The 27,611-nt window shown below is 39.4% G+C and overlaps 2 protein-coding genes across 2 annotated transcripts; both read right to left on the bottom strand.

The window, feature by feature from the left end:
• Positions 1-2,471: 2,471 nt before the first annotated feature.
• Positions 2,472-10,973, bottom strand: LOC131252759 (ADP-ribosylation factor-like protein 2). The gene is made up of 5 exons (XM_058253440.1): positions 10,814-10,973; positions 10,609-10,719; positions 5,826-5,988; positions 4,872-4,952; positions 2,472-2,976 (listed from the first exon to the last, which is right to left on the bottom strand). Exons 1-5 carry the CDS (start codon positions 10,876-10,878, stop codon positions 2,839-2,841), a joined length of 558 nt encoding a protein of 185 aa, XP_058109423.1. The 5' UTR covers positions 10,879-10,973; the 3' UTR covers positions 2,472-2,838.
• Positions 10,974-12,928: 1,955 nt separating this feature from the next.
• LOC131252758 (putative receptor protein kinase ZmPK1) lies at positions 12,929-21,104 on the bottom strand. Its single transcript, XM_058253439.1, has 2 exons — positions 18,550-21,104; positions 12,929-13,114 (listed from the first exon to the last, which is right to left on the bottom strand). Exons 1-2 carry the CDS (start codon positions 20,984-20,986, stop codon positions 13,065-13,067), a joined length of 2,487 nt encoding a protein of 828 aa, XP_058109422.1. The 5' UTR covers positions 20,987-21,104; the 3' UTR covers positions 12,929-13,064.
• Between the last annotated feature and the right edge of the window lie 6,507 nt (positions 21,105-27,611).

The raw sequence follows: 27,611 nt of genomic DNA on the forward strand, positions 1-27,611 counted from the left end.
CATCAACCTCCACACATGTATCCATTTTGTTTTCTTTACAGATGCTAGAGATTTCTTTTGATCAATGAGGAATTACAGGGTTCGCCAAATGACAATTATCAATTCTAAACTTTGATCTGATGGGCCAACTGTAGATTTAAGGTCCTGTGAAGAAAATAGAGCTCGTCAGGAAGTACTTGGTACTACAATCATTGGAGGAACAATACCTAATCCTGAGGATGCTCCAGAATCTTTTCGATTGCTCGTTCAAGAACTATGATCTTTGACTCTGGAACTGAATCATTTCCTTGTATCTGAGAAGAACTTCCAGATTAATAGGAAAGAAGCTTGATCGGAATGAATCAGAACTTTTCTTCTATGATCGATCATATAAACATCAACAACTTCGAATTTGATCAGTTTCTCCTCAACAAATAAGTGCATGGGCCAACAAAATCCTACCTAATAGAGGTTCTTTTATTCCCCCGGCCTCGCCAGTACCTATACCTAGCCAGGCCATTCCTTGTTTTGTTCCAATGAATCATAGATCAAATGATTTATCTGATTTGAAAACGAAAATACTTGTTATTGAAGCAGCCAGAAGGGCTATTTCCATTCCTATGACAGGAGTGTCATCAGTGGGAACTTTGCTTTCTAGTTAGGAAGTGTCTGTCCTTTTCACTTCTTATTACTTTTTTTCGTTCAATTTTTCTAACATTTCTAGTACCAACAAATTCATTCTGGCTAGACATCTTATGATGTCATGATGCACCCATTCCTATGGCCATTCCTTCAATACTTTTGGCCCGTGGGAGTCTCTTCGTAGGATACTTGGCCAAAGTGTGACCCGTTAGCCCATATTAGATTGAAGATTCTTATCCTTGGACAGACCGCAAATATGCTGCTAAAGCTAGGGTCTGCATCCAAATTGGGTCCCAATTCAATATACTAATTCACAATGTTTCACATTCATAGTACTTATGCTCATGTTTCACCAATACGATATTTTCTATTTTGTTGGGTATAATTTTGGAGTTTTAACTTGCATTATTTAAGGACCTAAGAAGTTAGGTGTTATTCTAAATTGAGTGTGCAACTCTCAAGGTCTCTGGCTCTGTACCTAAGTTGGTCGAGATGCTAATTCTCTTGAGGCATGAACCGGGATCGAGTTCCCTGCTCGGAGGGTTTGGTGAGACAGGTGGCCCAGGAAAATAATGCGAGTTGCATGGTTACAATTGCAACTCAGTCTTTAGATGGTTGCTCTAGTTGCACAGCAAGAGGGAGCATTTGAATGTTATTTAGATCCCACGAACTTGAACAGTCAAGAAAAAAAGAAAAAAGAAAAAAGGAAAAGACGAAAAGATCTACACAGAGACAGCATGAAACTCTTTTGGTACCAATATAAGTCAATGAAGGGGTACTTCTTTTATCATTCTTATTAGCACTTTTAATTCCGATGATCAACATGGTTGTCTTATCATTTGTTCCCCTACTAAATTGACAAATGTGGCATTTTCGTTATTTTACTGTGGCCATGAGAACGCATCATGGCAATATTCTTATGGTGAATCATATCCCAAAATCATTGCATGTCAGAAATCCAACCATTTAATCGGCAAGAAAAAAGTAGAGCAGCAGCCAACCGCTGTCATGTTTGACAGTTATAGCTCATGAATCGATAAGCTGGCCAATCCTATCAACAGTACCACAACTTGTGGTAACCCACTCTTTTACACCAACATGGCACTTGTGCAGAAAATTACTACCATGAAAGTGATAAGCCACGCCACCAAGATCACCCTTCCTGAGAAACAGGTGGATTCACTAATGAGGTGTATGTTGAGTCAGACCGTTAGTTATCCATTGATTTCAATGATGTGGACACCTGCTGAACAGACCCGCTAGATCTTTGTGCCAGGTATTCATGCTGGGGCCTACTATTTCATTGGACTGATGTCCTACACAAGTAGCATGTTGATATGAAGGATAGTTTGGTGCCTCCAATAGTGGCACCTTGCCTGTAGGTGACCAGTTCTCATCAATTATCTGGTCGATACCATTTTCTAAATGGCACTGGATGCAGACTGGATGCCAGCCGCTTTTTTTATGGAAAATTTCACATGGGGCAAAAGATGGGCTAGGCTCATACAAACCCACCTCTATGGCAGAAATCGTGTCCGTTTAGAGGGTCAAGCTAGTAGTCAAGAGTCTGAGAAACAAAACAACAAATGAGAGGGGTCCTTGACCATGCCTCGGTGGTAGATTCTCAAGAATTTCAATACGAGTTCATGGGCTCGAGTACCCACTGTGGTGTGAGTGTGTGGGGTGTGAGTGCATGTGTAAACAAAAAACAAATGAGAGATGGAAAACTGGTGTGACCATCATATGGTTGCTGACAGAGGGAAGTTGAAAGGATGCCAGAATCAGATAAGCTATTGGCCCTTGCAGAGGAATCCCAAAACTCTCTTGCATTGATCAGTACTAGAAAATGGTAGTATAAATCACCTATCACAGAATGGATACTTAATTTCAACTCACCATCACATGCACTTCCATAAATAGAATGTAAAAATTTTGTCACCAGATGCAATTAGATGCAGGAACAGTAGCAATGACTGGAAAGTAAAGCTATTCACGACAGACACATCTAGGAGACGAGTGTCATCGGGGTTGAAATTCAAGTAACATGGGTCCTCAGTTCACTTCTGATTCAACATCACTGGCAAGTCTCCATACCTGAAATTTGAGGTGTCCCCCTCACAAACTGCTGTTTCTGGAAAATTCCCAAAAGCACAGGGAGAATTTCTTTCAAAATGACAATTGCTTGAATTTAAACATCAAGAAGTCATACAGGCTACATCAGTCGAGGACATAAATCCTAGAGGCAATGTCCTGAACCAGCCAATCAAATGCCTTGAGCAAACCCTCCCCAGTGTATGCACTACAACCGATAATTCTCCAGTGCCTCGTCTTGTCCATGGCTTCTAAATTCAGCACCTGCACAGTAATGAAACTCCCTCAGCCTGATGAAAAGTTCAGCTTAGTGAGTGCCTACTGGATAAAATGCAGAGATTCAGAAAAGAACAGCACTTTATGGCAAAAGTCCACTATGAATCTCTAAATACTCCTGCAAGCATGCTTACATTATGCATTTAATGGTTTTAGACATCGCCCAAAAGGCCTAGTCATCCCAGTATCCATGGTGAATGAAAGGAATCTCCCCCAAAAAAATGCATTGGTCCTGACCAAGTCATAATGGTTGGAATGAGTAGTACCAGTTTCGGTCCCAAGCAAGTCACACTCAGAAATCAATATTTAAAACCATGCCAGGAGTTGTGAGTAGAGAAGAAAGGTTCATTTGGTTTGGGAATCTCAGTAACAAACCATGATGTAGCTCTGTTTCCAAGTCACAATATTACAACTGAACAAATAAATGCATCATGATCTAGAGGGCATTTCATGCCTTCGAAAAATCATAGTAATCCCAATAACAAGCTCTGTTTACAAGTATCCACAAATTGACATTTGGTTGAGAGCTTTGCTACAGCCACGCATGTGCAATGAAGCTCACGAACATGCCACATATGTGCCAGCATTGCACTATAGGTCTGAGATCCAATCCATCCATCAGAATGGCACCACTACATTGATGCCCTAGCACAAGAATCAGGTTGATCCAATGGTGATGTGGGCAACAGTTTGCAAAACAGAAGTACAGCTATGAAAAATTTAGCTGAAGCTTTCTAACCAATCCACCTGTTTCCAATATTGCGGCCAACATGCTGATTGGACCAGATTTTGTTTTTCGGAAAACACATAGAAGGTTGTACCAACCTGATGGACAGATCAGATCTCACACTTAATATGCAGAAGAGATTGATCCCATCAGCTCTACATAATGAACTATGTGAAAGAAAGTTCAACATTGTTTCTGATTTCATATGAGAATTTCTTGATTCTGAAATTTGTCATTGAACACTATGACTGTGGCACTAGCACCCATCAAGTCCGGGAAAACTTGATAGCACATGTATGTATGTATGTATGTATGTATGTATGTATCCTGTGCATCTAAGATATATGTGACTATGCCCATGTATCCTGTCTCAAATATCAAAATAGCCTTTGCTTGCCTGACAAAATGAGACGTGAACAAAGGTAGGTCAGGTTTAAAGTAGGTCAAGGTTCAGGGTCAGACTCATAAAATGTTTGGTTGACTTGATTTAAAAGATTTCTACCAGTTTTCTAAATCCTGGTGATCACATCTTGACTAAAGATGAGACATTAAAATATGCTTTCATGCGCAACAAGATTTTGCATATCTAAGGCTCTTGTTGGATTAACAGATTGTTAAAATTTCTCAGGACATGCTGTAGCTGTTACCCAGATTGTATCTAAGGTGATTAACCCATGTGCCTGCACAACCAGAGTAGTGGCACAATCCTTTTAACTTAGGTGACTCCTGATTCGGATCGAGCATTTTGATTGCCTTAGATAGCAACCTAAGGGGGTAGTAATAAGACAATAATAACTGATCAAGAAAACCATCTTCAATAAAACATTTTGAGAAACACCTACTGTGTTTAGTTTTGCTGCCCCTTCATGTTCCGATTAGGGCACCAAGGAATCATAATGTAGAAACAATGTCACATTACAAAATGAGTACTAGGTACAGTAATTAAGTCACATCTCCACTGGAGAAGTATCTTACATCCAATATTCTATCCACATTGCGATGATAAGCAATTGAAATTAATTTTTTAAGTAAAGATAATGAACTCATGTAAAGGTTGATTTATTTCATCTATCAATAAGCTTCAACAACTATGTAACAACCAAGGACATATTCAACAACTATGTAACTACAATATTGCATCAATCTATGCCCTTACCTTAGCTATTTCTGCAGGTGTAAGAGCACCTTGTATGTCTTGCTTATTTGCTAGTATCAGCAAAGATGCTCCAGATAATCTCTGCCAAAAGTAGTGAAGGCTGAAGATTATCAATAAACGTATCCCACAAAACTAGAGCACAATTTTAATAGACTTCTATACCATTGTATGTGTCTATTGGTAAATGATCCAGGAAACTAAAGCATACCCATGGAACTAAAGACAGGTGCTTGATTCAATCCGCACCAAGTTCAGGTGGTATCACCAACACGTACAATTTCAACGAAACAGACCAGTCACAGTGTGTGACCTGGCTAGGCTGAAATGAGTTCAGATGAGTCCCAAGGGATTTGTCAACTCAAGCCTCTTTTCTGAATTGAACCCCTTATCTTCCTGTCGAGGGATATGCTAAGTCAACTCGGTTAAACCATGAGCGCACTCTGAAAATATTTAGCATACCTTATGGTTTTCTTTTTTATGGAAAACGGCAATTGTGGACATCCGACATTGCCATAACAATGAGAAATTTTTTTCTATTTTCTTGGATTCCCCTGTCCAGACATGTATTTACTTTTCTACTTTTCCAATCTTTTGCTTAGTTAAATTTTCCTAGCAAAATTTTAACCAAATTCATTAGACGTTCAACTCGGCAAAGAAGTCATTTGATGGCGAGTTGACTCGCCTAGGCCTCTGTGACAATGAAATATAAGTCTTGAACACTTGCCACAGTTGCCTAAATTCATTCTAAAAGAGACTCCAAATCTGTTGATAGAAAGTACAATGGGCAAGATGGGATCTTTCCCAAGATCACACAAGGGTTAACACCAACAGAGAAAAATCCATGCACGAATTAGCAAGCATAACAGGAGACTGCAAGGATGGTATGGATCATTCAGTAGAGAAATTGCACTTGTATTACAAAAGCATGTGAATAGATGGGAAAAATTGACAAACCTCTTCCTTTAAGAGATTATCCAGCTCCATTTTGCAATCATCTAACCTTCGGACATCTGAACTATCAACAACCCAAACTAAGCCATCTGTTTGTTCAAAGTAGTTTCTCCAATAAGATCTAATCGTTCTTTGGCCACCAACATCCCATATATTGAGGGTATATCTGGCAGAAAATATCGAACTGAAATATCAATATAATGTGTCTAAATTTTTATAGGTGCCACAACAAAAGCACAAAAAATTGACATCCTCAGCCCCAAAAAAAAGAAGGGGGAAGCAGACCGATTATTTTAGTTCTTTCAAGAAGAAATGATGTAAGCAAGTTATTATTTCTGGTAAAAAAGAAGAATCAATACTATCGGAGCACAACATCTCCAAATTTTCATCGATCAAAACAAATAAGTAAAAACACAATATCACCTGATAATTTTACGGCCTGTTTGGATTACAACCATTCTTCATTCATGTTCATTTCTGCTCAACCTTGACATTCCCATTGTAAAAACAACAAGAAAATGATTCTTGTTGTTTTTTTTCCCCCGCCCTCCCACACAAGTGACAATATGGTACATGTGGTTCGTTATGTCTGTCGTGACATGAGCCTAACATGGCCAAAAAAGAAAGGCCATCTGATCTTGAGGTAGGGCACAGTAGAGGGGCAAATCTGAATGTAGGTCACATTTCCAACTGACGCCCTATCTTGTGCCTATCAGAAAGAAATGAGTTGGAACGGTTTTTTGTATCATCCAAACAGGCTCTTAGTTTGTTGTACAAATCTAGCAAATACATGCTTATTTTCAGCATTGCATAGTTCATGGGAAATTGAATGCTAGAATCGCTGAACTGTGAAAATGTGTACGTTAGTTCAGTAGACGTTATCTGAAATTAGCATCCAGTTTGATAGCGAATGCAAATGGTACCATTCCAATTTGTAGCATCCAGTTTGATAGCGAATGCAAATGGTACCATTCTAATTTGTAGGAGGCAATGAAATACTCTAATTTGATAATTCAACTTTATTCCCTTGACATTCCTTTACTGAAGGTCTGGCGCTTGATAGAGTGGAATAACAAAACAGGATTCATGTCGCTGACCCCAATTAATTGGTATAAGGCTTAGATAATGATGATGACAACGATGATGGCTTCCTTGACATTCTTTTAACAACTTTAGTGAGTAATTGACAAATCTGAAATAATTATTTAACTAAAAATGCCATCTTATACAGATTTTCTATGGGATACAACTTTATCTGACAAATTAAAGTGAATAAAGCTGCGTTTGGCTGAACCAAATATCATGAAATTACATGATCAATCAGTCTAATTTGGTTCAGAATATCATGATATTTGGTGCAACCAATGCAGCCTAAAATTCAAATATAAAACTAGATTTCTTTAAAAAAAAAAAAAAACAAGAAGAGGGATTAGCTACATGGAACTTGTACGTCAATATTAAGCTTTGGCAATATTCAAGAGAAAGAGGTAGAGAAATACCAATCACTATGGATTCTTTAAAACTCTACCTCTTCTATAGATAAACTCAGACGAACTGGATGCCTTGATTTTCTTAAATGAAAAAAATAAAAATAAATCCACGGTTCTCCATTGACAGACAAAAGTACCAAAAGAACCATTAGAAACTCAACAAGATTTAAGTTGGAAATTCATCATAATCATCATTTTATCCTCCTTCCAGCGATTTGGAGTCGACTTTTAAATTTTAGACTGAAGTCCTACAATTGGCAACAACGGCTATCAACCTTGCTCTTTTACCGTGCTCGAGACCAACCAAATGGGTAATGGCAAAGGCCAAGGGGTTTGGGACTTTAGGACATTTGGAACTGGAATCCGAATCCAAGCCAAAATAATGCATCCAGCACCCTAGAATTTGGGAAGGGTTTGAAATATTAAATAAGCTCATGTTTCAACTCTTCTAAAAAAGCTAGCTGGCAAAACCCGAGCTAACAGTCATATTTTTTCAAATTGGTTATTCAAGGAGAGCACCACATGCCTTCTCTACACCTCCAAATCCATGTTGCCAAACATAGTTTCTAGATTCCACAAATTGAAAATCCAGGTTGCCAAAAACAACTGACAGAATGAAAAACTTAGGGGTCCTTTGGATGCCTGTAAGTTTTTAAGTTCTAAGGGCCTTTTTATATAGTAGGATTTAAGAGTATTGTAACATAAAAGCGTCACCATTATGATTTTACAATGTTTGTTTAAACATGTAATTCGGCACATAATTCAGTGGTCAAGTGCAATAGAAGAAAGGTAAGGAATTTGTAATCATTACTTACAATACAACATAGTTGAAATCTCCTTTCCAAACACAGGAATCAGTGTATTTTTCCTGTTGATTTGACGTCTCAATAATGTAAAAATATCATCATTGCACTTTTACCATGCCTCTCCAAACACAAGAATTCTTGGTCAAACTACCTGTGGACCAGGAGAAAGTATCGTAATTTGTAATCGTTGCACTTTCACCATTCATTACAGTGCAATACATCTATCCAAACACGCCCTAAGGGTCTATTTGTTTTTTTGAATTCAATGGTAAAGTAATGTAAGTGAGCCATCATTATTATTTCTCAATGTTTGTTTAAACAAGTATTATGGTACATAAATCGATGGCCAGATGTATATGTAATAAGAGAGGTAAATGCATTTGTAATCATTACAATTTTACAAGGACCTAAAGCTTATGAACCGCGCTCTTCTGGGAAAGTGGTTGTGGAGACTCAGGAATGAAGATGGGGCCTTATGGAATGACCTGATAAAGAGTAAATACGACAGATCCGACGGGGGATGGTGGACAATAGCAGCTGCAACCGCATGATGTCTGTTATATGGAGGGACATCCTCTCTACCAAGTCGGAAGTCCTCAGAGGTATTTCCATGGTTACTGGCAACGACACCCGAACTCGTTTTTGGCTGGATACCTGGGTAGGGATTGACACGCTCAGAACAGCCTTCCCTAACATCTTCCGTATTGCCAAATACCCCCTCAACAGGGTTGCTGACTGCCTATCATCTGAAGGCGGGAACCCCGTTTGGAACATCAAATGCCAAAGGAACCTTAGGGAATGGGAGATAGACAAATATGCTGCCTTCCTCAACCGCATCTACAGCTTAACGCTAAATCGCAATGTGCCTGATAGCTTGTCTTGGCGCCCGGACGAACAGGGTGGATTTTTAGTTAAGTCTCTTTACGGTCTACTGCTTGATAATTTCCTTCCTCCAGCTGGTCTTCTGCGGTACCGTGGCTGGAATTACTCGGTCCCTCCCAAAATCGCAGTTTTCGGCTGGTTGGTGGGAAATCAAAGAGTCCTCACTATCGATAATCTGCGGAAACGGGGTATGAATATAACCAATATTTGCATTTGCTGCATGGCCAATGAAGAGACGGTAAATCATCTCTTCATTCATTGTCCCTTCACTCACAAGATTTGGTTAGTTATTCTTCACCGCTTCAATGTGCTTTGCTGCTTTCTGAGCTCAACAAACAGTCTTCTTTCCTTCTGGCATGGGGTTAGATGTGGGAAACACAGGACTCCTCTCTGGCGAATGGCCCTTCTCGCGGTTTGGTGGGTTGTTTGAGTTGAAAGGAATGATCGATGCTTTAATGACAAAGCCAATTCAGCAGACCTCATCACGTTTAGGGCGATCCAATTTTTGGTCGAATGGGTTACTTACTCGACTAAGGCAATAGATTGTAATTTTGATTTTCTAGCTGCTTAGCAATTCTGCTATCTCAGTAGAGCTGTGCTCTTTCTCTTTTTCTTGTATTTCCCTTTCCTTTTTTTCAATATAATCCTCTGCATCAATTCTCAAAAAAAAAAAAAAAACAATTTTACATTATACAATCTCAATCCATATAATATTTCATAGTTAAAACAAACAATGAAAACATGTCATCATTGTGGTCAAACGTGGATGACATCACTAGACAAGTAAAGCAAATTGTAATCATTGCCCGTTTCCTTTCACTGTTTTCTGATATTTCTCCAACGGATCCGCAACAATTTGGCTCGTAAATTGCGTTCCATTATTTACTAAGATAGTTGGAAAAATAAACACACCCTAAGTGACTTTCAGTTGTAAGTCACAAGGAAGTGACCTCTCACCCCTAGTCCCATGAAGTTTCCTCGCAGTTTTCCCTGTAAGTGACTTATACGTGAATTTTCTCTCCCAAATACCAACTGTAAGCCACTTCGCACTTACAGTCACAGAACTTAACAGGCATCCAAATGACCCCTTAGGTATTCCAAATCTTAGATTTGGATTCTTAAGTAAAAATCAAAGCCCAAGCAGCCAAACCACACCTAACATTAAACTTGCCTATTGTGCCCCTATATTTGATTTTCCATAGTTATGCTATTGTTAGTACAATGAAATAGCAAAACATGAAGCCTGTGATTGGTTGCACCAAATAACATGAAATTTCATAACTAATCAGTCTAATTTCAAGATTCTCGCTGCAACCAATTCTTGAACGAAATTAAAATGCTAAAACTAGAACGAAACCAGCCGAATCTCGCAAACCCCAATTGGCGAGATCAGACTTTCCATTTTCGAACCGTCCGTCAGGAAATAGATTCGAGTTGAATCTAAAATGATTTGTACATTATCAAAACTTTATGTAGGATATTAGCGGGCAACAAGCAAGTAATGAAATACGATGATCATCGACAGCGTCTTTGCGAGGAATTGCGTAAATACCCAAATGACGATAATGCCCTTGAAATTGAAAGAAGAAAAGGGGAAATGATGAAAACCTCTGATACTTGAGGGTCTTGATGTTGAAACCGAGGGTGGGGCTAATGACGCTTGTGTCCTCGCCATTTATTCTGAGTACGATCGTTGTCTTTCCAGAATTATCAAGACCCCTGCAACAACGGATAGATAGATAGATAGAGGATGGAGTTGGAGTGGAATGGTAATAATAGGGAAGGAAGAGGGGCAAAAAAGGAAGAAGATTACACCATGAGGATGCGCATCTCTTTCTCCTTCCTTTTGATTTTCCTGATAATGCTGAGAAGACCCATCTCAGATTTCAATGGCCAGAAAACGAAATCGACAATGGTAGATATCTAAGCTCTCTCTCTGTCCGGTAGCACGTCCGGCTTCTGGCAGATGCGTTTGTCACTTCGACACTTGTCTAAAACAAAAGGTCGCGGACTGAGTCACTGACTCAGTCGAGTCAAGCTGGAAAACTCGTCGAGTCAAAGTTGACTCGGCTGAATTTCGAGTCGACCCACCGGGTTTTACAACTATGCTTGGGATGGGATTAGGTGCCGCCCTTACCGTGGGGCCCACCTTGGTTTACGTATTCTGTATCCACACCGTCCATCCGTTTTGGTATATCATTTTAGGGCATGAGCCCAAAAATGAAACAGATCCAAATCTCAGGTGATTGACCATTAAAAACTTCTTCTGGGCCACAAAAGTTTTGGATCAAGATGATATTTGTTTATCCCCTTCATCCAGGTTTGTATGACCTTATCAACAGGTTGGATGGAAAATAAACATTACGGAAACATTAAGGTGGGCCCTAGAAGTTTTAATGGTGGGTGTTAAATCACCACTGTTTCTTTAGAACGGTCCACCTGAGATTTGGATCCACTTCATTTTTGGGATCATTGCCTAAAATGATCTGGCAAAACGGATGGACAGTGTAGATTTAGAATACATATATCGAGGTGGGCCCCACGGTAAGGGCCCACACCTTATCCCATCTCGAATACATCAGGGCTTTAACCATAGGATAGTACCACCGTGATTGTGGTATGCCCAAAAAATATTATCAGATTGAAGGATTTTTAACCCTTTGACGATTCAAAAGTTAAAGAGACCGTCGATGTGGACAGGAAATGAGTTAAATGAGCAAAGGTTAAAGAAATTCCAATCGAAGAGGTTCTATTATTTTCATATTCCCATCTGAATCGAGGCCTATCAAATGAACGGTTGGATGACCCTAAATCCTAAACCTAACAAACTGACATGCCCTGCAACAATCGATGGGAAGATCATGTGGTGTTTGTGTAATGGAGAGCATGAAGATCTGGACCACATGGCTGCATGCCAGACCGTCAGGCCCATGTGGATTAATGTTTCGACGGATTTGGATGGACGTTACATCTACATGGGGCTACCAATGGGTCTGGATGGCCCATCAGGCTTTAGGGCCTACCCACATCAGGCCCGCTTGGGCTGGAGTATTCGGCCCGAGAACCACTCTCAGTATAAATTCAAGCCTGTTTTCTTTATTTATTTTTATTACTTATTTACTTATTTTTAATTTTTTTTAGCTTGTTAGTACACCCACTTCACACTTCACTGTTAGCCACCCCCGACGGCAAATCGACTCCAAGACCTCAGTGTTGAAACCAGGTATCTTTCACTCAGTCTACCCCTTTCAAGCCTGTTTCTCCGACACAAACCAAGAGGCACATTTATATGTTGATCGCGGAATGATGTTGGGTCCTGAGCACAGCTCCTAGGATCTTTCACAGATATGGATGGTAGCCAACCTATTGGACGGTGCGGATATGATGCAGATGAAATGATAGCCCTAAAGAAGCAATAGTCAGCTCCTGCATGGTAGCCACACCAGCGTTCCAAATACTATACACAAGTTCAAAATTAACCGTCCAAATTGTGGGACCACTTTAAATTACTCATTGTGAAAGGCTAAAAACAGCGTCATTTACGTTACTTTGGGGTCATCGACCTCTTTAATTTTAACTATCTATTATCAATGATACATTAAAGTCACGTACAACGGCCGGGGACTGATGTTATTCAATGTGAACACGTGGATACGTATAATGAATGGCTTAATTTGAATTAAAAGCATGTGTAAGTGTGTAGAGTATATTAAGGGCTTGTTAGATTTGTAATAGGTTTGAATCAAATTTAATGTCCTGTGTTATTCACGTTTCGAAGTTCCACACTTCTTAAATTTGGAGAGTTTGATACTGAGTTCTCATATATAAGCTCAAGAGAAATACATGTGTGTTCTCATTTAGATTTATATTCATTCTATATACAAATAATTAGAGTAATGCATTTCAAATTAGCGAATTTAAAGCAATGTAAAGATAATAAAACAAAAAAACATAGGGCTAATATGTGAAGATATAATTCCAAGTGTGATGTCCATCTATATGAAAATTATACAAAAAAAAAAATTAAAAAAAAATGGAAAATACAACTATCAAGCGAAAATAAGCTAAAAATCTACTGGGGCGCCGCCACCAACTGATCTTATTCCTGAGTCATCTGCATATGTCAAATAGAAGACGTCAAACGCAAATATAGTGAAGAAATATCTCTAAAATTTTACTCATAATATTTTAGTGATAAGCAGGTTCATGACAAATACATATTTCTACATATAATATTCTTAAGCATGTTATATGTAATGCACAGATACTAAGCAAGTTATACGTGTTATCAATACAACCAAGTGTATGTAATGATGGTATAATAAAACAAATAGTTTTTTTTAATGTAGTTATTAAGTACATTAATGCTATGATAAGATGATGCATGATTCTCATAATCTAACATTCCCTTAACGAACAATTTCAACACCTATTTCGCAGAATGCCAACACTCCCTCAACAAGAGACTCAACACCTTTCACAAGTACATATCCTAAGATATACATAATTAGCCATTATTAGTCTCAATTCATTCAATAAGCTGGTGAAATTAGGTTACTGCCATTATATCATGAGTCATTATCGGAATCACAGGGCTCTTTGCGTCACGTAGTGACTCACTTCTCAAGTATGTAAATTAATATGGTAATGGTCATCACCCAAGTACCGAGTATGAACAATCATTTCAAAGGTGCGGGCTTGTCACTTAAAAACTAAATCAATATAGAAAAATGGCTCATCACCCAATTCCATTCATGCTCGGGTCGTTCGAACGGTACGCTAGCATGCAACCATCAGCCGGATATTTGATGGGGGTCATTTGAACAACAATATGTTACTTCCATTAATGCTCATTGGTCACTATTGGGAAACTCGTCACTCAAGCATAGGCCAATAACTCGAAAGACTTAAATAAATAATAATAGTGATATCCAATATTCTATTGAATGTTATACAATCACCAAATATAAAAATGATTGAGCACTGCATTATACTGATGTGACCGACTATGGGGCCACACCCAAATACGGTTTTCACAATAGCATAAGCCGCTTCTAATTGATCGTCGGGACCCTAAGTCCTTGCATGAACAAACCCTAAGGTCAATGTTTTGGAAAAAAAATTATTCCTAAACTAATTAAAAAGGCTAAGGTAAGATTCATGAAATTTTAACACTAAATGGATTAAAATTGAAAAGTATGATTCATTTCTTACCTCTGACTCCAAATATGGTAGATTCAATGAAAAAATTGATGACTCTTACGGCTTAGTTGGAGCACTAGCAATCTACAAAAAATAAGGAATCTCAAATCATTCTCTCTCTCTCTCTCTCTCTCTCTCTCTCTCTCTCTCTCTCTTCTATGTTAGGGAAAATTCATATGGGGAGAAAGGGTGCCCATATGAGGGCCTTTTATAATGCCAAAAGAGGTGTATATATATCAACCCTATGAGAGATTGTTTCCATCTGTTGGGTCCATTGAAAGGTGTGCAAGTTGATCTACGTTATAAGATAGTTAGCCCTAATGATAATCTACGCATGAATATGATCATCTGGCATTTGGATGCGTCGATCGATGGGTGTAGTCATAAATCAATTCGATGATTACTAATCATCGATCGGGGCTATGGCTATACGAATAAGTGTAAGCTATTAACTTAGATTGATACCCTACACCTATTCCTATAACCAATTCGGACATGAACAATTATCTTAAGTTTTTGATAATTCCTGAGGGCCTATTTGAGAGCTTGGATTTAGAATCCCCTGGATTCGAAACCCCCTGGATTCGAAACTCTCCTATTGTATTTGACACCATGGATGTGAAGACTACTTTCCTGAGTAGAGTTACATGAAGTAACCAGAGAAGCCTTTGAAATACAAGGGGCAGAGAACAAGATTTGCAGGTTGAAGTGGTCGTTATACATCCTGAAACAGTCGCCTAGTAGTGGTACAAGAAATTTGATTTTTTCATAGTGAGTCAGAGGTTTACCAAGAGTGAGTATGATCATTGTGTTTATTACAAGATGCTGAGTGATGAAAAGTTCATTATTTTAATGTTGTATATTTATGATATGCTTATCGCTAGTCTTAACAAGTCTGAGATTGACATACTGAATACTCAACTATCATAGATATTTAAGATGAAAGATCTGGGGGCTGCGAAGAAGGTTCTCGACATTAATATACACAGATATAGAAAGAGCAGCATGCTATAGTTATCTCAGATAAAATACCTTAAGAAGGTATTAGTGAAGTATGATATGGACAAGGTAAAGTGGTTAGCGTTCCCCATGCAGCTCATTTTAAACTTTATTTTAAGTAGTATCTTAAAACAGATGAAGAAATGAAGGTAGTCTTGTGTGCCTTATTCGAGCACAGTTGCCAGCTTGATGTATTTTATGGTTTTTACGAGACCAGGTATTTCACATGCGGTGGGTGTTGTTAGTATATATATATAGGTCTAACCCCAGCAGGTAACACTAGGGGCAATGAAATGGCTACTTCGGTATATTCGAGATTCGCAGGACTACGTCTTAACATTTGAAAAATTAGGAGACAAAGTTAGTAGGCTATGTGGATTCAAATTATACGAGCAGTGTGAATAATAGAAAGTCGACTTTTGGTGACTCGTTTGTGTTAGCGGGTGGAGCGATCAGTTGAATGTTGAAGCTTCGGTCTGTGGTGGCTCTTTCCACAACTGAAGTTGAGTATATGACAGTGATGAAAGCATTCAAGAAAGCGGTTTGATTGAGGATAATGATAAATTAGTTGGGGCTTTAGCAAAAGGTCATGCTAGTTAATTGTGTTAGTAAAAGCGAGATCAATTTGGTAAAGAACTCGGTTTACTATTCTAAAACTAAACATATTGATGTGCGTTATCATTTTTTTCGAAAAATCCTAGAGGAAGGCTAAGTGACCCTCGAAAAGATATATACAAGCGTAAATCCGGTGGATATGCCTACAAAGTTAGTTCCTCCAGAGAAGTTCAAGTTCTGTGTGACTTCTCTGTGCCTGGCAAAGATTGAGTGAAGATGAAGTGTGCACGAGAAGTAATGATTGTGAAACAATGATGGAGACAAAGTAGAGATGGAGGCTTGAGTGTGGCGTATGGCAACATAAAGATTAGAGTCATGGTGGAGATCATTGAAAATCAGATGCCTCAAATCTACGTTGAAACAGGGGCCTTTGACGGGTTAACAGTTTGGTCGATAGATCAAAGGATATCGAATTACATCGTTTTTTGGGCAAAATTCTCTAGATGGTTTTTGGCATTTTTGACATGTCGAAAATGTTGGTCGATAGGTTGACCCATCAGGTCGAAGGATTTCGACTTGTCAACATGTTGCACAGTTTGCACGATTTTGCGTGAATTGTTTTATTTCCATTTTTTACTTAAATAAGAGGGTGTAAACGGGATTAGGGTAGAATGCAATTGTGCCAAAGGGTTTGAGAGGGTTTTGGAGGGAAGAAAAACTTGCGTTTTCTTCTTGGGGCTTCGATAGGTAAGAATCCATCTCTTGTATCTTTATTATTCATATTGCATTTTTGCTTTGTGCCGTGGTTTTTTCCCACAAAGGTTTTTCCACTTGTTAGATTTGTTTGCGCGATTGCGATTACTTTGCTTTATTCCGCTCTGTATGCTTCTGTGGGTCCCAACAGGCTACACTGAGAGAGAGAGAGAGAGAGAGAGAGAGAGAGAGAGAGAGAGAGGACGTCTCCCACTAGGAGACTACCACATATTGGAGTGGGACAGTTGCTTCTTGTTACATAAAGGATGAGAGGCTGATGTGCTCTTAGAAGGGACTCATTTGACAAGTATGGTGATGGTCATGCTAGTAAAAATAACAATGCATGTGAAACGCCATAATTTAGAAGTTTGTCACCAGGATGAGTATGGGGACATAGGTGTCCTAGAATTCCTTGTATTTGGTGTGGCATTCATAGGATCGGTAAGGAATCAGAAACCATTTGGGTTTTTGAAGAGATGTTTGCAATGGGGATTTTATCTGGTCATATTTTTCTTTTATCCATTTTAGGCTTGTTAGCGATGAAGGAGATTACATGAGTTTTGAAACTTGGCTAACTCAACTCGATGTGATTTCGAGCCAAGTCTCTTGGAAACTAGCCGACTAGCATGGCTTACTTAGGACTTGAAAAGACTCATCAAGTTGGCCCAAAACTCAGTCGACTGATATGACTCGGCTTGACTCGCGCACCCAGTCAAGGGATTTTGTCAATAAAAACAGGCGAAGTATCCAACTGAGTTCTTTATTTACTTTACCATTTCCAACAATTTTAAATCTTCATCAACAAACTCTATAACTTTAAACTAAATTATGAAAATATCGAGTCGAGTCCAAGTAAGATTCGATTAAGACTTCAAGTTCACCTAATTAGCATAGACATCAAGTTGAATCTGATTTTTCAAGTTTTTTGAACTAGCCAACACCTAATAGAACTTGACAGTTCAAATTCACAGATCTATAAGCAGGGGATCATCGTCGTTATCATCTAAACACCATCCCACCTAATTGAGGCTGCCCACACAAATCATATTCTGCCATTCCACTCTATCTAGGGCCTATTAGCATGGGATTTTATGCTGCACAATTATTCCTCTTATGAAACATAGTTCTAAAACTCAATGGGTCAACTCGAAACTTGGCCGAGTCAACTGGAATCAACACGTTTTGAGTTGAGTCTCTTGGATACTCATTAGAGAGCCTGACTCAATCAGGTCTCAGCAGATGTCACTGAGTTGACTCAAAAACTCGATTTGATTCGACTCAACCAAGTCACTCGGCCAGTCAACTCAGCTAACCTCAGCTACGGAAGTTCACAGTTGCTACAATTGCTCTAGAGAGTGGAGTTCTGTTTTCTTTTGGATATTTTAATGATTTATACCTCTAAGAAATTTAAGATTTTCTCCCTTAAATACTTAAATTTGATTATTAGAATATTGAGTCGAGACAATTAAAGACTTGGTCGAGTCTTTGAGTTAACCTGACCTCGCTGGACATTGAGTCAGGTTTTCAAGAACTATGTTATGAAGTATTAATTAAAGTTAGCAGTTCTCTTTTAGAAAAGAAATTTCAGTGGTCTACATGAATCATTCAATTGAGAACATATGCTATAGACACAATATCACAACTTTGGAGACATGTTTCACACGGCATTGATACATAATTGAAATGTGTGCTTGTGCATTCAAGTTCGAAAGTTCGTCTAAGTATGTATCACCTGTTATGTACTGGTTCATGCATAAATGATATGGTTGTATCGTGTTGTTTTGCGCCACAACAGGCCGATACAGCGCAGTTTTGGTGGTGAATCGAAACGATTTTCAATCCTCATGGATACTAGAGCAATCTATCAAAATATCTGTCTCCTTAAGTGAATTTATAAACTGTCTTTTGATGGAAGTATTTGTATGGTAAGTATTTATGCAGAAGGGCTTCTGAAAGAAGTAATTCAGTCATGATATATGCTCAGTCATAATATATGCTATGGTTTTAATGCATATCAAATGGAGGTTTTGGATGACTTACATTCTTGTATCATATGACTCATTGGTTCATCTTTGCATTCTAGGAGAGTTTGGACTATCAGATCCATAGTTGGTCTTTGGCTTCTTTCCTCCTCCACACAGGAGATTCCTAACTTCACCATCGCCGCCGCTTGTTTCCAATCAAACTGTCCATTCAATCGGGAATCCACAAAATCTCCCACCCATGATTCTTCTCCTCTCTCCATTTTCTCCTTCGCCATCCTAACTAACCTCTTTAATTCCACTTCGTCTTCTTCCCCATCCAACACCCAATTCGAAAGCCGAATTCCCTTCACAATCTCAAGAAGCACAACACCATAGCTATAAACATCAACCTTTGCAGTGATGGGTAGATTCAAAGCCCACTCTGGAGCCATGTACCCAATCGTTCCTCGGATCCGAGAGAAGTTATAACTAGGCCCACTTCTCTCAGTCAATTTTGCCAGTCCAAAATCAGCGATCTTGGGTTCGAAATCCAATTCCAGAAGTATGTTTTCAGGCTTCACATCACAGTGGATTACCCATTCGAGACACTCATGGTGAAGATAGGCCAGACCCTTGGCAGTCCCTACAGCAATTTTGAACCTCTCCTCCCATCTGAGCACGCTAGCAGGGCCCGTGCCGCTTCCATTAGAGAATAGGTGTTTGTCCAATGACCCATTTTCTACATATTCATAGACCAGGAGTCGCTTTGCTCGCTCTAAACAGTATCCCCACATTCTCACTAGATTCATGTGGTAAATTCTCCCTATCGTGCTTACTTCCGCCCAAAACTCATCTTCTCCTTGAATGGCATCCCCCAATTTCTTCACTGCCACCACTCTCTCATCATCCAAAACTCCCATATAAACAGTCCCAAAACCTCCCCTCCCTAGCTCCTCTTTGAATTTCTTTGTCGCCTTCTTCAGCTCTGCGTATGTAAATCTCCTGAACTGATTGAATATTGCTTGGTACCCTTCCACCGCTGACGTTGGTGTCTCATGCTTCCTGAATAGAAACCACCACCCTGATGCAATAAAGAATATCTCGATTGCGCCTAATGCCGAAACAAACCAATAGAAATACAAGTATTTCTTGTCTCGATTGTTGATATAAATATCTGAAGAACCAAGCATAATTTCTTCTCTGCTAGATTCACAGATAGGCTCAGACGCTTTGATAACAGAGGATGCTGAGGCTTCTATGTTTTTGGGCCGTTTTAAATATATGCTGCCTGGGAAGGCTGGCGACCTATACCCATTAAAAAGCGCACTTTTGGGGTAACAGACGCCCGTGCCGGTTAATCTGTACCCAAAAGCCTCACAAGAGCAATCATCTAAGCAGAGCTTCTGGCAAGATTTTAGTGATACGTTTTGAATGAATTCGATTGTGAGATCGAACCCATAGAAATCTATCTGTGGAATCTCTAAAAATTCTACTTGCTGGGGGTTGCAGCTTTGGTTGAATTGACGTTTGCAACCTTGATTCCAATCACTTGGATCTTTCATTTCATAGCCCGGTGGACACGAACATCTTGGTGCTGGTGTATAAATGCAAATCCCATTTCTGCCACATAGCCCATGCACACTACACTGCTGTGAAAGAGCCACCCATGAAACCATCCATGACCCATTTGATTCATTCAAGCTATAGAGTCTGAGATTTCCATCATAGTCCAGTGTTAGTCTCCTTCTAATCCCAAAACCCATATCAGAAGCATTGAATTCCAATCGATCGCTCGACATGAACCTACCCATTGCATCAAGAACAGCATATCTGCTACTATTGTAGTTTGTTCTAAAATTGCCAAACACGCCATTATCAGGATTCGGCCAATACACGCTGGAAATCTCAGGCCCATCATACATCAATCTCAGAACATTATCGTTATCGAAATATAAACTGAAATAGCCTGGAGAGAATGTTCCTCTCCCTCTTGCAGATACAATTCTCTTGCGTCTGGTAATGGGCTGTGAAGGGAGAAGAGTATCAGTTGGATAATCAAAGCTTTGCCACAAGATATTGCCATTCATATCTCTTAGAACAAGATTTCCGTCGTTCGTAAGCTCCGCTCGATCAACGTCACTAGAGCTAGTGTTGGTGTTCCAAATGGATGAGCCATCAGTGTCCAGTAGAACCATGTTGCCGTCTCGGTTGAGTGAAATTCTCGAGCGCCGCCCGTTGACGGGGCGGTCTCGGTTTGCCATCCAAACGACAGTTTTGTCAGCTGAATTTGAGAACCAAATTGAGAAAGAGTAGGCATTTTTGCCGACCCTGTAAAACCCACATGTGAATGAGTTGTCTGAAGAGATTAGCACGTCTGATTCGTCCTCTACTGAAAGGGAAGATCCTCTGTGCAAAGAGCTTTTGTCTGTTGAACATAGAGAAGAAGATAGAAAAAAGATGACAAGAAAGGGAAGGATAGGAAGAATTGAAGAATAAGGATATTGGCTTCTCATGTTTGGACAGAGGAGGATTCAGTTTCAGAAAATTGTTCTTGCTTAAAGCCGTTCTGTTGCTTGTGAAAACAGAGTGTCTAGAGGGGAAAGGGTATGGTAGTCCACCGGACACCAGTATAGATGGATCCTCGACTACCCGCTTTAATACTTCAATGTGAAGAAGGCCAAAAAAGTCCATGCATGGACCAAAACGAGTGGTTCAAATCATCATGTATCGTACAGGTGGTCATTGATTTACAATATGATACATGTAAGAATATAATTAGCTTATTGGGTGTAGGCTTGTCGGTGTGAATTTTTGAAGGGCATGTTTGGATGTCGCCAATTCCATAAAATTCAAAGAAAACGGAGAAAAGTTTTCTATTGACGTGTAGTTGAAGCGTTTAGATAGCAAGTAAAAGCAGGTTTCCACAAAGCACTTTTTCAAAATTTACATAAATTGAGTAGCCATTAAAATAAAATAAAATAAAAATTTTCACTTAATATCCAAATAAGATATTTAAAACAAAAAGTAAAATTTTCACTTAATATCCAAACAAAGCCTTATAAAAAAAAAAAAGTGAGATTTTCGTTTAATATCTAAACAAGACTCCTATTGATGCAATTTAGCATTGTTTCTTTTCTTTCTTAGATCTTCTTTTCCCACGAAAACTGAAGACGTTACAAAATATATATATATATATATATATATATATATATATATATATATGGGAAAAAGGTTCTATATCTGCGAGCTCATGGGAACTCCCCATGATGTCGAGCTGTGTGGGCCCCACCATGATGTATGTCAAACATTAACACCGTGCATTTGATGGGTCTGACCCCTCATCCAAGTTGGACACACATAATGGATGGGCTGGATTTGTGAACCACATCTTGGTGGGCCCAAAAAATGATTATGAATGTTTTAATGGAGGGTAACCCCTCTCAACTTTTGTATGTGGTGTGGCCCACACAAGTCACGGATTGACTTGATTTTTAAGACCTATGCCCACTATGGAATGGTGCATTTGACTGATGGGGTAGATGTTCGACATACATCATGGTGGGGCCACACAACTTGACCTCATGGGGAATTCCCGTACCCCCCCTCCCCCCCCCCCCCACACACACACATATATAAACACACGCACACACACCCCACACACTCACGCCGTAGTGGGATTTCACCACCTCTGGAAAAGGTTCTATGCGGTCGAGCTCCTGGGAACTTCCCATGAGGTTAAGCTGTGTGGGCCCCACCATGATGTATGCCAAACATTAACACTGTGCATTTGATGGGTCCCCTTTAAATCATGGGATATCCCAAAACTCAGTCGTATACAGAACTTAGGTGGGATATACCATCTAAAATCATGTGAAGACATGGCTAAAACATATAAAGGCACTTGGTGGGGCCCACCTAAAATTTGGATGTATCTGAAACTTGGTCTGACCCCTCATCCAAGTGGGACACACATAATGGATGGGCTGGATTTGTGAACCACATCTCAGTGGGCCCAACAAATGATTATGAATATTTTAAATAAAGGATAACCCCTCTCAACTTTTGTATGTGGTGTGGCCCACACAATTCATGGATTGACTTGATTTTTAAGTCCTAAGCCCACCATAAAATGGTGCATCTTATTGATGGGGTAGATGTTCGACACACATCACGGTGGGCCCACACAACTCAACCTCATGGGAAGTTGCCATGAGCTTGACCCCACAGAACATTTTCCTATATATATATATATATAAAATAAAAAAATCACTACATGTATTAACAAATAAGGTCAATAATTTCTAATAAAATTTATAATTTTATTTATGGTATAATGTATTATGACTTTTTTGGATACATGGTAAAGTATGGATTTATGGTAAGAATGACTACATATATAGGATACATGTCAGCCTAAATATTTTGCATCAACAAATATTTTAAATCATGCTAAGATGGATTGAAATGGTATTAGTTGGAGACCGTCATGCTAGTTCTTATTTCCACATGAGTTACACAATTAATATGGTCGAGCCGGTAGAATACAACTAACGTAGAGCATTTGAGCACCAGATGGTATGTAAAATCACTTTTTTTTTAAAAATTACAGGAAATTATATAAATTTCAAGAAATGGTTGTCCACAAAGCAAAGGTTAGGATTGTTGAACCAATATGACTTTTAGACGGACTTAGATTTGGTGGTTCCAAATTCTTTCTGTTTTACGATTAAATGTACAGAATGCGATTTAATGCCGGCCCATCGAAGGAACTTTTATAACCTGGCGCTAAGAATGTCTTTCTGCCCGCTGCTGGAATGTACTGCAGTGACTTGTTTCATAAGTTGAAAAGTCTTTTAAAAAATAGAGAGTGGGCCCCACTAAATCACAATTGAGCCCATTCCATCAAAGATCCAATTCATATATTTTATTTGGGGCATTTTGGGACCTCAGAAGGCGTTGATTTCTTTTTGATCTAAGCTTCTTTTGGTTTCCAAATGAAAATAATGGTGGCATTTCTTTTCAAGCTATTTTCCGGCATAGTCTACCTTTGATGTCTTTTCCCCTAATTCTTGGGGTCATACCTTGTAATTAAATCTTCATTCAAATGGTCGGAGTGGATTTCATCAAGAACTCACAGTGGACCCCATAAAAACTGTTCGAAAACCTATATGTGAGGCCAAGATCGAAGCTTGGACCCCATTTGCGTTTTTCTCATTTTTTTGAGAGGGGACAATCACCTTAAAAGGTCATTGGACGTTGCTGATACCTTCTTCAGACCCAATCCTTCAAGATTTTGATGTGTTTTGCGGTGACATTTCTCTATTTAGTCATTTTCGATTGCATTTCTCCATTCCAATGTGTTTTTGGCGACTTTTTCGATATGTTGTGGGGTCCTTCACGTCACAATATCAACATAAGGGTGGGTGTAACATGTATTTTTGAGTTTTTAATTTAAGAAGATAGATATCCTTGTCCATTTTTAATGGTGATGTTGTTGAAAATGCACAATGAAAATCCTTAAACTAAGCTCAACTATAATCCTATTGAAAAATGTACAATAGAGATCTTTGGAATAAGCTCAACAATCATCTTGTTGAAAATGTATAATGAACATCCTTGGACTAATCTCAATGGTAATTATGTTATAAATACAAAACGAAAATCCTTATACTAAGTTCAAAGGTGGTCTTGTTAGAAATGCATAACGAAGATCATTGCACTAAGCTCAATGGTGATCCTACTAGAAATGTACAACAAAAATCCTTGAACTAAGCTTAATAGTGATCATATTAGAAATGCACAACAAGAATCATTGGACTAAGCTCAATGGTAATCCTGTTGAAAATAAACAACGGAGATCCTTAAACTAACCATTGGCTTTTTCCTACATTAATCACCCCCGGTGAAGAGTCTCGAACCTGAGACTTCCCGCTCTGATACTAATTTGATGCAGAACAATTAACCACTTACTCTAAAAGCTCGAACTGTTAGAGTATGACGAATTAATCCATTTATCTTATAGCCCAGGCCCCACATCTCATTGGTTTTAGGATCTCGGCCGAACCCCCTTCGTGGGCCCCAAATCACATGGGCCGCCCACCCCGAGTGTGTCCCCGTATCCCACGAGCTACCCTACTCGAGCCCAGTGTGAAATGAGTATTAATCACCCCTGGTGAGGAGTCTCGAACACGAGACCTCCTCCGTGAGCCGTACCTACCCTAAGTGTGCCCCTACATCCCATAAGCGACCCCACTCAAGCCCAGTATGAAAATGCCCCTACATTACATACATTAGATTAATGAGATAGATTTGAAAAAACAAAAAGGCGGCATGTATTCATTTCTATTAAGATGTGGGATGTATTGTATATATCACTGATAGGTGTACTATATAATGGTACAAAAATAATTTTTTTTTCAAAAATGTATATTTGTTAACATATGTGAGTGTTAAAATCATTGTAGTGTGGTGAGGACTGCTTCTATACAATTTGCCAAGGATTCTTGCTGGTTCTCCATTGTAAAATTGTTAAGGATCCCTGTTGAATCGCCCTTGAGACACTAAGATCAAACAGGAGAGGCAGCTCCGCAGGAAGGAATGGAAATAGTCGAGCCCGTTGGCAAAACTATACACTATACACGCTAATGCACTTAGTAATTCTCCAGCTTCAAACCAACTCTAAATTCAGGATTTAGCGTGGCTTGGAGCCCGTTCGTTGCTTGCTGTCTGAAAAAGCCATTTTTCTGTAGTGTCTGTGTATCATCCACCACACTCTTGAAGAGTATTAAAGTTTTTTCCTTTAAAGCACTATGCCATGTCGGTGGTCACTCTAATTGGTGCTCTAATTGTCCTGGTAGGATTTACCTACTTTGTTGTAGCATTTCTATAAAAAAAAAAATCACTTAAATTTAAGCATTTGCTGATTGGCGGTGGCAGCAAAAGACAGTGGGTCCACCAAAGGGAGCATTAGAACCGACTGAATTGACAGTCTGGCGAACTACCAAATGAGACTTCTTACGATATTCATATTCTCCAGCCCCATGCCAGAAGACTGTTTACTTCAGGTGTTGTTTTTTGTCAAGGGCCTTGATTTAGAGAGGTGTGGATCGCAAGTAAAAACGAGCTGGGTAACCGACTGAATTGATAGGTCGGTGGACTACCGAACGGGACCTCTAGCGATATTTTCCAGCTTACGTGAGAACTGAGAAGACTGTCTTGTTTGGTCGTTGGCTTTTCCGTCACGGCACGCGACTTGATTTAGCAAGGACTTTCGTGTAAAGGATGTGGAAGCCATGCCAAGGGGAGGTAGGAACCGACTGAAATAGTAGTACAGCCGCCTACCATTTTAGTCTTCCGGCCCCGTGCGAGATCACTGTTTTGTTTAAAGAGAAATTAACCACTGTAGATGCAACTTTTTACTCAGTTCCTTTGCTGAAGAGTCCGAAACTTAACTTCCCAACTTAGACGTAGGATGTACGGAAGAGCATTTGAGGACCAAAATACCCCTGCCTTTCCTTTCAGAAGCGGATTAGCTGGTGCGCGAAGACGAGCGCTGACGGACGCGGATTGCGTTCTACCCGGTAATCCGTCCGGGCAGGGCTCTGTGGGGCCCACGGTGATGTAAGTGATTTCTCCACGCCGTTCATCATTTTTCTTATATCATTTTAATGTGTGACTCAAAAATTGAGGCAGGCATAGGGCTTAAGTGGACCACAAAGTAGGGATTGAACTTTCACCATTAAAAACTTCTTGAGAGCTTGAGAAGCTTTAGATTAAGCGTATATTTGTGTTTTCACTTCATCCACGTCTACATGACCTTATGAATAGGTTGGATGGTAAAACAACATCACGGTAGCCCTTAGAAAGGTTTCAACGGTAGGTGTCATTATCGCTGCAGCTTCATTTGGTGTGGTCCAATGGAGTTGTGGACCTGCTTCATTTTTAATGCCTATTTTAAAATGATCTAAGAAAATCGATCAACGGCGTGGATAAAATACTTACATCACGGTGGGCCCCACAGAGCCCTTTCCGGACGGATTACCGTCCGGGCGGGGGTAGGACGCAGTCCGCGTCCAGCGCTGTAGCGAGTCTGCTACTGAAGTGACGTCACCAAGTTCTGTGGACCCACTATGATGTATGTGTTATATCCACACCGTCCATCCATTTTTAGATATCATTTTAGGTATGAACCAAAGAATGGGGCAAATAAAAATCTGTAGTGGACCCCACCAAAGAAAACAGTGGGGAGAGTGATTCCCACCGTTGAAACTATCATAAAGCCCATCATAATGTTTATTTGAAATCCAACCCGTTCAAAAGTTAAAAAAGACATTGAATAAGGGAAAACACAAATATAAGCTTGATCTAAAACTTTGTGGCCTTTAGAAGTTTTTAATGGTGGGCGCCACTATCCCACTGTTTTCTGTGCTGGGTCCACTGGAGATTTTGGATTTAACTCCTTTAGATATTGCCCTAAAATGATCTCTCCAAATGGATGAAAGGTGTGGATACAAAACATACATTATGGTGGGGCCACGAGCGTGAGCGCTCGTCTTCGCACACCAGCCAATCCGCTTCAGAAAGGAAGGCAGAGTCTTGGTGTCTTCAAATAAAGATATAGGGTAAAAAGTTGCGTTGCCCTTTTAGAAGCTAGTGACGTCACCATGACATATGTTTTGTATCCACGCCGTCCGTCCATTTTGGAGAAATCAGTTTAGGGCATGAGCCAAAGCACGAGTCAGATCCAAAGCTCAAGTTGACCCACCATAAAAAAAAAAAAAAAAATTAAAAAAATTAAAAAAAAAAGCCAGTGGAAAGAGTGACGCACACCATTAAAAACTTCCAACGGCCACATAAGTTTTCCATCAAGCTGATTTTTTTTTTTCCCATGATAATTTTATTTTCCCATCTTTCATGTCTTTGTTAACTTAATAACAGGTTGGATCTCAAATAAACATCATGGTGGACCTTAGGATGGTTTCAACCGTGGGCATCACTCCAGCTAATGTCCTAAAATGATCTGTCCAAATGGATGGAGAGTATGGCTCAACAGAGTTTACTCTGTAGGATAAAAGCTTACTCAGCATGCTTGTAAAATCTGAAGTACCACGTCCAAACCTTTCATCTGAATCTAAAGTT

The sequence above is a fragment of the Magnolia sinica genome, chromosome 8 (assembly GCF_029962835.1).
Source record: "Magnolia sinica isolate HGM2019 chromosome 8, MsV1, whole genome shotgun sequence".
NCBI classification, from domain to species: Eukaryota; Viridiplantae; Streptophyta; class Magnoliopsida; order Magnoliales; family Magnoliaceae; genus Magnolia; species Magnolia sinica.

Coding starts and splice junctions, on each gene's coding strand:
- LOC131252759 (XM_058253440.1), bottom strand. CDS start 10,878: ATGGGTCTTCTCAGCATTATCAGGAAAATCAAAAGGAAGGAGAAAGAG. Junction 5,989..10,608: donor AAGACCCTCAAGTATCAGAG/GTTTTCATCATT, acceptor ATTTTCTGCCAG/ATATACCCTCAATATATGGG. Junction 4,953..5,825: donor ATAATCTCTTAAAGGAAGAG/GTTTGTCAATTT, acceptor TACTTTTGGCAG/AGATTATCTGGAGCATCTTT.
- LOC131252758 (XM_058253439.1), bottom strand. CDS start 20,986: ATGAGAAGCCAATATCCTTATTCTTCAATTCTTCCTATCCTTCCCTTT. Junction 13,115..18,549: donor GAGTCATATGATACAAGAAT/GTAAGTCATCCA, acceptor TGACATATGCAG/ATGACTCAGGAATAAGATCA.